At 49.6% G+C, this 9664-nt stretch overlaps 2 protein-coding genes across 7 annotated transcripts; both read right to left on the bottom strand.

The window, feature by feature from the left end:
* Positions 1-113: 113 nt before the first annotated feature.
* FOXG_06312 (uncharacterized protein) lies at positions 114-3785 on the bottom strand. Its single transcript, XM_018384923.1, has 2 exons — positions 1038-3785; positions 114-986 (listed from the first exon to the last, which is right to left on the bottom strand). Exons 1-2 carry the CDS (start codon positions 2521-2523, stop codon positions 577-579), a joined length of 1896 nt encoding a protein of 631 aa, XP_018242093.1. The 5' UTR covers positions 2524-3785; the 3' UTR covers positions 114-576.
* An 893-nt stretch (positions 3786-4678) lies between these two features.
* FOXG_06311 (uncharacterized protein) lies at positions 4679-9612 on the bottom strand. 6 transcript variants are annotated; one of them, XM_018384922.1, is made up of 4 exons: positions 8988-9431; positions 8072-8933; positions 5919-8004; positions 4689-5863 (listed from the first exon to the last, which is right to left on the bottom strand). In XM_018384922.1, the coding sequence occupies exons 3-4, from the start codon at positions 7920-7922 to the stop codon at positions 5165-5167; spliced, it is 2703 nt and encodes a 900-aa protein (XP_018242092.1). In that variant the 5' UTR covers positions 7923-8004; positions 8072-8933; positions 8988-9431; the 3' UTR covers positions 4689-5164. The 6 variants fall into 6 exon arrangements, with proteins under 6 accessions (XP_018242087.1, XP_018242092.1, XP_018242091.1 ...); XM_018384918.1 differs by having other exon boundaries at positions 4701-5863; positions 8068-8933; XM_018384917.1 differs by having other exon boundaries at positions 4679-5863; positions 8068-9612.
* Positions 9613-9664: the final 52 nt, after the last annotated feature.

The raw sequence follows: 9664 nt of genomic DNA, 5'->3' as shown, positions 1-9664 counted from the left end.
GGAGTACACGTCCAACTAATGAATAAAGGTAAGGTTAACGTCAATACCCTACGTGATATAAATTCAACTGTCATCAGTTAATCATAAGGCCACCAAGCCTCTGGTATCCACACCGGACGTATAAATAAGTTAAGTTGTGGCGAGAGACTAGACGTTTGAAACGGCTTTGTCAATATCAATAACTATAACAGGTAGACAAGGGAGGTTAATGAATCTACACCAGTGCATTGATCTATATTGAGCCCAACGGCAACTATCACTTATCGATGCATTTCAGGGTCGGATCGCTCAACAAATATGTATTCCAATCATCACCGTTTCTTCCCATGAAAATGTGTCAGGCACACAAATTTCGAGTGCAAAAACGAAAGCCACGTAATCTTGAAAACCATGCTCCAGAAAGAAAACAAACCTGCCGCCCAGGATCAACTTGAATAAGCATTGCGCAAAACCAGTCTCATAAGTGTAAGCATTTGCCAAACATTCCCGATCATAACGCCTTTGTACTTATCGACGATAACCCAACTTCTCATTCAATACTAACCACTCGACCAACCGATGCGCCATTGGGTGAGATCAGACTTGGGGTTGGTTTGCCCCATTTCCGTTGCTTCCTGCTAGTCGCTGTCGTTGAAACATAACCCTTTCGTTACAAATATCAATGAACTCTTCGAATTTTCTTATGATGACTTCTTTTTCTTCCAGTTTCGTCTTCAGCTCGCTGATTTCTTTGTCCTTCTTTTCCTCCATTTCTTGCATTTCTTCGCGAGCTTTTGCGATTTCACGCCTCAACTCAGCGCGAATGCGATCTTCAGGGGACTGGTGAGGTTTGCTGTATATAGCTGGTCTGTTCTCTGCTAGTCCTGTGGCAACCTTCTGAGGATTGCGATTGATAGCTGCGCGAGCGTTATATATATCGCGTGGCAGAAGATGACAATCCGGGTTTTCGGTCTGCAATATCTGCAGCGTCTCCGAGACGCCAGCACCTGCTCATTGCAGTTAGTATGGAATCAGTTCCTCTAGTCTGAGTAACTCACCGTTCTCCTTAAGCTGTTTTACCGCAGCAACCATTCGACTGTCCAGTTTCCGGGCAGCTGGGTGGTGGGAAGGGCTCTCGCTTGGCCCATGATTATGCTGAAGATGGGCAGGATCAGGGCGATATCGAATCGTCCACTGGGTACGCTGCTCGATAGCGAAAAAGCCGAATGGGCAATCACATTTGCGGGACGATGTTTTACGTTTGCGACACTCGGGGCTTACACGACTCGGCGGCTTGCCAGCACGATCGCAAACAAAGAGGACCTTCTTCAAGCCAGGCACTGTCTTCTTTGAGCGACCAATGACAATAGCATAGCCGACCGAGGTGCAGTATCTGAGAACAGCCTTCTGGACCGCCTCAAGAGTAGGGTAACTTCCACCCTCAGGCGGAGGGGACATCATTTCGCCCAAAGGCTGGGTTGGAATGTAATTAGGATCAGCAAGCATCTTCATGTCTAGGCCTCCACTCTCCTCCCCATTTGCTTGGGCGTCAATATCCATCGACTCGCTCCCATTGGCATCTTGCTTCTGCTGCTGTGGCTGAGTCTGCTGCTGCTGAATGGGCTCTGCAGGAAGAGGTTGTGGCTTTTGTTGCTGCTGAGCTTGCTGTTGCTGTGCCTGTTGAGCCTGCTGCTGCTGTTGGATCTGTTGTTGCTGTGCCTGCTGTTCACGTTGTTGTTCACGCTGTTGATCCCGTTGCTTCTGCTGCTTCTGTTGTCGAGGCGCCGGTTGCTGATGTGCTTGAGATCTCGGGGGTTCATGTTGCTGCGGGTGTTGAAGCTGCTGCTGCTCCTGTTGGGGAGTTCGAAGCTGTTGCTGCTGCGGCTGCTGAGAGTGAATCTGCGCTTGCTGCTGATGTTGCTGCTGCTGATGATGATGTTGTTGTTGTTGTTGTTGTGCATGTTGCTGCTGTTGTGGGTGCACTTGCTGGTGCGCTTGTTGCTGCGGCTGCGGCTGTTGCTGTTGCTGTTGCTGCTGCTGGTGATGATGCTGCTGCTGCTGTTGCAACTGTTGTTGCTGTTGTTGCTGCTGTGCCTGCTGCTGCTGAAGCTGTTGCTGCTGTTGCTGCTGTTGCAATTGCTGCTGTTGCTGCAAATGGTGCTGTTGCTGTTGCTGCTGGAGTTGTTGCTGAAGCTGCTGGTGCGTTTGCTGCTGTTGTTGACTCGACTGCTGGGTCAAGGGAGGAGACGGCGCTTGAGGCTTGACCTGAACCTGGCCAATCTTGGGAGTTGGCTGAGCCTGTTGAGATTGAGGCCGCTGCTGAGGCGACTGCTGAGCATGGTGCTGATGAAGGGTTTGTCGAGGCTGGGCAAGGGAGTGAGAAGGATGGGTCAAGTGCTGAGGATGCATCTGCTGTTGTTGCTGGGGGTGGTGTAATTGATTTGGCACAACCTGTCCCAGGGTCGGAAACATCATTTGAGAGCGTGACTGCGATAGTCCTCGGGAATTAGACACATCAAGCGGGTTCGGCACCGCACTGGGCATGTGCGAAGTGGAAGAACGCGAGGAGCCATTGGAAAGACTGCCGTTGACATGCGGAGGATTTGAGAAAAGATGCTGGGGATATCCCAGTTGGCCGTCCTGCTGGAGGCCTGATATGCCTGAGTGCTGGTAAGGGGACGCCAGAATGAGGCCGCGGGAGATTGCTTGTTCTGCTCGCCTGGATGAGCCACTGGAGGATATGGGTTACGGCGAAGACTGGTCTGGGGAAAGTTGAGGCCAGTGTGGTTATTGGATCCTGGACGCAGACTCGACATATCGCCTGGTCAGGCCCGCCAGAAGGGCCGGTTGGTAAACGTGAATGTTTAAACGCGAACCAATTGAGTCTGGAGGACCAGTGAAGTCAATGGGTACGCCGGATGTGTTGTTATCGTTTATCGATCGCGACAAAGTGAGTAAGCAAGACGACGACTTGACGTGACGTGGCGTGACTAGGGGAGTTCAGTCTGGTCGAGTCGAGACTCGGCTGCGTGTTTATCACGAGGCTCTCGATGAGGTTGTCGCGATCCGTCTTGACGCTCCTCCGGCGGGTGTCGTTGTGGCCTCCGTTGCCGAAGCCGAAGGCCGTGACGGTAACCGGTGGCGGTGACGGTCAGAGAGTGACGAGAGATGCTGCCGTGACGTTGATTTCGCCGGGCACGAGGTGCTGATACGGAGCGGAGCGCGGTGGTGTGCGGTGCAGTGTAGTTCAGATTGCGGAGCGTGTGTATGAAGCAAACCCTGGGACCCAGGATCTTTGGGGGTGTGATTAATGAAGCTCTGGACTTGGGGAGGAGGAGGCGTGGTTGCGGGTTATGCAGAGGCGTGCAAAATTATGGGGATGGAAAAGTCTGCCTGCTTGCCTGGCGTGACGATGCCTGGCCTGAGCGAAGGGGGGAGAGAAAATTGACAGGGGAGGGGCGAAGGGAGAAAGATTTGATAGCAGATTTGGTACGATGACAGAGCAGCAACGCAAGAAAAGATGAAAAGGTGGGAGGGCAAAAGAGCCGAAAGGGTGCAGTGCAGCAGCCAGAGCAAGCAGATGGATAAACACGCCTCTTCTATTGATGCAGCACTGTGTGATTTGGTCTTGTGCTGCACTGTCTGTGCCTGACCTCGTTGTCTGAGCCCTCTGAGGTAAGGTTCGTGTGAGCCTGGGCATCTTACTGTGTAGTAGACGGACCGAGTCAAACAACATAAGAGATAGAAAACAACAAGTGGTGAAGGGCGGGTTGTCCATCATCCTCCCTTCCTTCTCTTCGTTGGACTTCAGCCAGGCAGCCAGACGATGTTTCCCAAATTGTGGGGGGATCTCTATGGCTGGGGTGGCGTCGCGTGGCGTCGCTGCGTCAGCGAACTAGCCCCTGTAGGTGGAAGTGAATTTGGTGATAATCTGGATCGAAAGCCATTCGTCCCTACGGCAGTCATGATTGCACCGAGAGATTTCAGGTTGATGTAGTGTCTATCATTTCGGCACTTCGAGTCTCGGAGCAATTGCATGAAGTGTTTTACCTTAGGTTGTTTAGGTATCTCTTTCTGCGACTCTTAAAGGACAAATTATCTTACCCTAGGTAGCCTTGATACTTATTAATTGCTCAGTTTCATACTTGCAGTACTTTCAAATCAACAATAAATTTAGTTCTCGCCATTTCAGCTTTGTAACTACCTAGGCTGAGCTGTTTCTTATTAATTCAGGAAACTCAACACTTTCTTACTGTGATTTTGATTCAATTTGGTACCTGATGCAATTTGATTATACTGCAGTAACACCCCTATCAATTCCATCTCATATGTCTAATAAATCTACAGGCAGACACCAAATCCCTGGCACCTTATATATATATACCTCTATTTATTCGTATTTCTTCAGTTTCTTTACAGGCTTAGTACGTGACTCGGAGTGCTTTGGGACTGAACCAATCATCAAGACTCTGTCCTACAAGTAGCTTTGCCGAGCATTCCGTTCTCAGTCAGAGGCTTGTTCAAAAACGGGACCAGCAGGCCAAAGATTGACGTGTCGAACCTCAATGCAGTTATAGCGTCACCATCTTTTTTGAATACTGTATTAGTGTTGCCTAGTTTGTATTACTGCAAGATAATTTATGATTACTTATTCTGTGGGATAGGATTAACCTTCAACTTACTAAAAGACTAGACATACGAAACCACAGGGTATTTACATTCTCGTATGTCTTAGTATATTTAGGATATTGTATATGTGTTTGTTGCCGAGTAGTTAAAATTGCTGATAACATAATTCCATGCCGATTACATATTGACATGTAGTCATGTTCTGGTTTGTCTCAAGTGACACTGCATATTGCAGTAGGCACCCAGACGAAACAGATGAAACAACTCCGTGTATTGACATTTGTCAACAGAGTATGGGCATACGCCGTAATGACCATATATTAATATCCGCTGCGTTTGATAACGAGAATGCATTACGCCCGTCATGGTATGTTTCCAAAATGAAGCACTCCGGTGCTCGTGTCCAACCAAAACGCCATGCAAATGTTGTCTATAAACAATGGTAAGGAAAGTCGAGAAAGCAAAACGAATACATCGGCATAAGCCCATTCGTGATTGTCCCCATCAAGGGCCCTCCGCGAGAAGCAACTACCTGTGCAAACCTTGGCATCCAACATCACTCGATCTTGCGTCGCTTGTTCGATCGCTTTACAACGTCTTGCCCCTCTAAAAAGTGACCCTTTTCTATTTGATGTTGACGCAAGTTGTCTGGTCTATTCTTGTACTGACTTGTGCAGCCGGGGTATGGACAGCGGTAGATGGTTGGAGGTTTTGTTGAGTGTTGCAGTTTTATGTGCTTGGCCATACTGCCGCTGAACCATCGAGGATCACCTTCAGGTGTATATCCACACAGTTTGCAACTGCTGTCCGACTTGGTTTTTGCTGCTGGAGCTGGAGAAGGTGGTGAATTTGCGGCCGTTGAAGTTGCCTGTACCGAGTTCGTATCTGCGGGCGTAGGAAGTGGTAACGGGTTCAAAGTGCCAGGATCAATTGTGTTCGGCAGGCATGAGAAGTCCAAAGGTTGCCCTGCATCGAATGGGCCAACCGAGCTAAAATTGAAGTTGTTCGGCGACATGACGTTGAAGAATTCATCGATATCATCAAAACCGTCCTGAGTTACTGAGCTGTTTTCAGCTGCGTGCTCAGCCATCGGTTGTAACGGGACACCAATAACAGTTTTGATAAGCTCAATGCATTGGCGGTAATAGAGAGCCCGGTAAGAGCCCTCTGCTGTAGCCGTGCAATAAATAGAATCCATCTGTTCTCGAACAAAGCGGATATAGCTGTCGAAGTAAATGTCTGGAGGTAGGTACATCTGCATTGGATTGTTTAGTCTAGTCTTGACCTCCGAGCGTCTGTTTTCCACTCACCTTTCCACACTCCATAAGCTCCAGTTCTAAGCGCCGTGGTAGCATCAACTCCGAGTTGGCGCGACGAGCGATGTTGTTCAGATTATTTGCAAAGGCTTGATAATGAGTATAGAGTTGAAAGTTGTGCTTGAGTATGAGATTTGCAGCCATGGTTTGTGTCGGATCCATATGAGTCCTGTCTAGGCTATTGCAGTGGCCCAAAAAGAGATCAGATGATAGAACTTCCGTGTCGTCTGTCACATGGATGGTGGCATTTTCCAGTTGGTCTAAGAAATACATTGCCAAAAACGCTAGCGAGTCGACACTGGCGTACATCATGTTTCTGGACTCAATTCCTTTCCCCTTCGAGCCAGGCGAGTGTGACATCAACGATGTCTTGGCTCGAACCAGGTTTACGAGGTCAGCATTGCTCATATCAGCTGGTTTCCACAGAGTTTCGACAATCTGTATATACAGCTGGCGATCTTGCCGTGAAAACAAGGCGCTGTAGGACATCGCTTGAACAAAAAGATCCGAAGATCTCTTTGCGGCGTCTTGCTCGTGAACAATAAGTGAGAAACAGTAGACCAAGTGAACAAAACAGAGGACATTGATGGGAACAGTCGGCTGACGACCTTCGATGATATCCATGAGAGTTTCCAGTCCCTTTGTAGCTATCACTGGAGCCGTAAGACTTCTGAGCTGTATGACAAGGTGGTTCTTGGTGATATGATGAAGCTTGGTCAGAGAATCAGCGACATGCATCTGGAGAGTACTCCATGCCGTGCCGATCAGAGACCGAGGGTTATGATAGGACTCGGCCTTCGGTTGAGGTGGCATGGGATGGAGGGACGGTGGCATCGTGACATTATTGTCGATGAGGGCAATGTTGGCATCAAGGTCGAAAGTAGAGGAAAGGAAAGAGTCATTCAATGCGAAAACGGGCTGGTTGAGGTTCAGAGTATCAGGTTTAGTGGCAGGCAAGGCACCGAGCATGTGGATGTTTGCGGGGAGTTCAGTCGGTTGGGAGTCATAGGACATGCCTGCCTCGTTTTCGAGCGAGTTCCAGCCCTTGGCTGCGGGTGCCTTGTGAGATATGGCGAACGAGTTCGTCCTGAGGAGGCCTCCTGGGCTTCCAAAGCCATTCTCAGGGGAGGTGAAGTCAGAGTTGAAGACTGGTGCACTTGCCCATTGATCAGAGAACGACGAGATGGGGGAGATATTGTAGCTTTCTCTGCTGAAAGTAGTGTCCGTCGTATTTGTGCTCGACGTCGAGTTTGTACTGGCTGTCGAGCGAACCGAGGTGCTAGGTGCGACCTGGCCCTTACTACGTCTCTTTTGTTCACGGCGGTACTCCTCTAGACCTGCTGTATGAAGCTGAAGGGTGGGCCGTACAGAAGTTGTGTTGCAGCCGGGGTCGATGAGGTTTACAGGGACAACAGTGCCTGGCGGCAGCATGAAATCAAGGGGGTCGCTGATGGTTGCATCTGATTCGAGCTCAGCGGGGTGAGCAGGCAGAGTCTGTGCCTGGGTCTGTGTAGGCAGCGATGAGATGTAAGGTGTGAGCATGGGGGCCGGGCTGATCTCTGCCTCGTTCTCATTTTCGTTCTCATTCTCCAATATGGGCTGTAAAACTATACCGCTGGAGCCAATCTCATGAATCTCATTCGTAGGTAGCTCGAGCTCACTTGGTGCCACGGCGAGATCATAACTGGGTGGTGCCTCAGATTCACCAATGTCACTGTCTAGGTCAAGATCCTCCAGGGCTGAGCTCTTAGGTTTGTGACCCAGGGAGTTGAAGAAGCTCTTCGCCATGGACAGTATCTTCTTTCTTCGTGATGGGTGACCCAGGCATCGCTTGCACTTGGAATCGTTGAATCGTTCGGATTTCCCACATTCGTAACACCAATACTCACTCGAGGAGAGCCAGCTACACGAGTATAGATGCTGGAGCATGAGCTCGTGGTTGGCAAATCGCTTGCGGCAGCGCAGCATAGGGCATTCCAACTTCTCTTGGGGGGTCATTCTGTCGCACTCATTTCGTTTGACTGCAGTCCAGACGATGAATCGATGAAGAGCGCAGTCGTCGCTCGAAGTACCACGGGTCCTATTGCACCAATGAGTCGGGGAGGACTTGTCAAGATGAATGAAAGGAAAAATCGTCTCTTACACACAAGATTTTAGTGATGCCTCATTGTCTTCTGATGCGATTGAGGAGACGGAGGATGATGATGTGGATTCAGTGCTTGATCGCCGAAGACTTATACGATGACTGGGGCTTCGAGTGAGCCGGCGTAGGGCTGAAGGTCCCGAGCCAGAGTTTGTCCCATCCAGGGACAAACGTTTTTTTGACTCCATTTTGAGAGTCAACAGAAAAGCTTTGTATTCGACTCCCAGGCCCTGTAAGCAAAGCTTGTACTGCAAAGTTGAACTTGTTGGGCTGTCGCAAATACAAAGCGATCCAAGTAAGACCAAGCAGGCACTCCAAGGATGGCGAAAGAGGCGAGAGATTGCAATAGTATCAGCCTCCCCAAATAAAGAGACAATCAGAAGTATACGCCACCCATGGTCGATATAGATTGTTTTGGGGTTTATCACCGCTGGAAGATGAGTTCAACAGCTGGGGAGGCAGCTCGCGCGGATGCTGTCCTAGGGCGAATAAGATAAGAGTGTGTAGGACTCAAGGCCTGGACTAGGACTTGGAGCTTAGTTAGAGCTTAAGCTTGCGGCTCGGTGGAAGTGGAGGGAGGTGGATCAAAGGTGTTGGGTTGTATTCATCCAATGCAAGCGACGCAGGTAGTCAAGTCAGTATGCGTCCGTGGGACCCGGGCCTGGGGATGGGATGGGGGATCTGCTGTTGCACCGCACGCGGGAAAGATGAACAGAGTTGCCTTGTAGCGAAAGATCTTGTTCAGGGCAGTGCCTAAGAAGGTGGATAAGCTCGTCATCTGGTAAGGCTTTTTTGAATCCGATGAGACGATGAGGGATGAACAGGTAGTTGTTAGTCTTCAGTACTACTGTACATCAAAGAAAATACTAGAGCAAAATCAGCCTCGCACAGCTCACTCAGAATGGAATTGCAGCACAAACCATCCCCCGCCCGTCTACACGCGGGGGTGCCCCCGGCAATGAAACTTGCTTCTTTCATCCAATACAATTGCATCGTCATCCCTGTTGTTTAGTTCAAGTGGCTTGGGAAGAAGCAGGGTAGGCAACAAGGCGGACACAGCTCTGGCCCCCGTAAACTGACTGCAAGTCGGCTTCAGAGAATGCCTGGGAGGATGCTGGGCTGAGCTGAGCTGAGCTAATAAGCCATAACTCCCGACGTGCCGGGAGACCTTGGAAACTGTGGTCTCGATATAGTGAAAGCGTGTTCGGTATTGGATATTGGTTCCTTTTACTTTGGCAGTGTCAAGTTCTTACTACCTAACGGTAATAGTTGAGTATCGTTGTTACGCCAGGCATTGCTGGAGGAGACTGGCGAGAGTGGAAGGCTGTTTTAGTCACATACAAAGTCTCCGCTGCGTGGTTGCGTCACACCGAAACGTCCTAAAGATTTCGGTCGTTCTTTCTTGTTCAACCCGTCGCGGAATCAGACCATTCACAAGCTAAGGTACCTTGGTAAATCAGGTGAATGCAACAAACAGTATACAAAGTCATAGGAAATTTGGAGGATAATCGCCGGCTTTATCTTATAGCAAAAACCCGGTTTCCCTGCATACCTTATGCTGCAGGGTAGGCTAATCCTGTCGTCTTGGCATCGACAC

The sequence above is a fragment of the Fusarium oxysporum genome, chromosome 2, assembly GCF_000149955.1.
Source record: "Fusarium oxysporum f. sp. lycopersici 4287 chromosome 2, whole genome shotgun sequence".
Lineage (NCBI taxonomy): Eukaryota > Fungi > Ascomycota > Sordariomycetes > Hypocreales > Nectriaceae > Fusarium > Fusarium oxysporum.
Note: the sequence above shows the minus strand (reverse complement) of the source record. Positions and strands in the feature narration are given on the sequence as shown.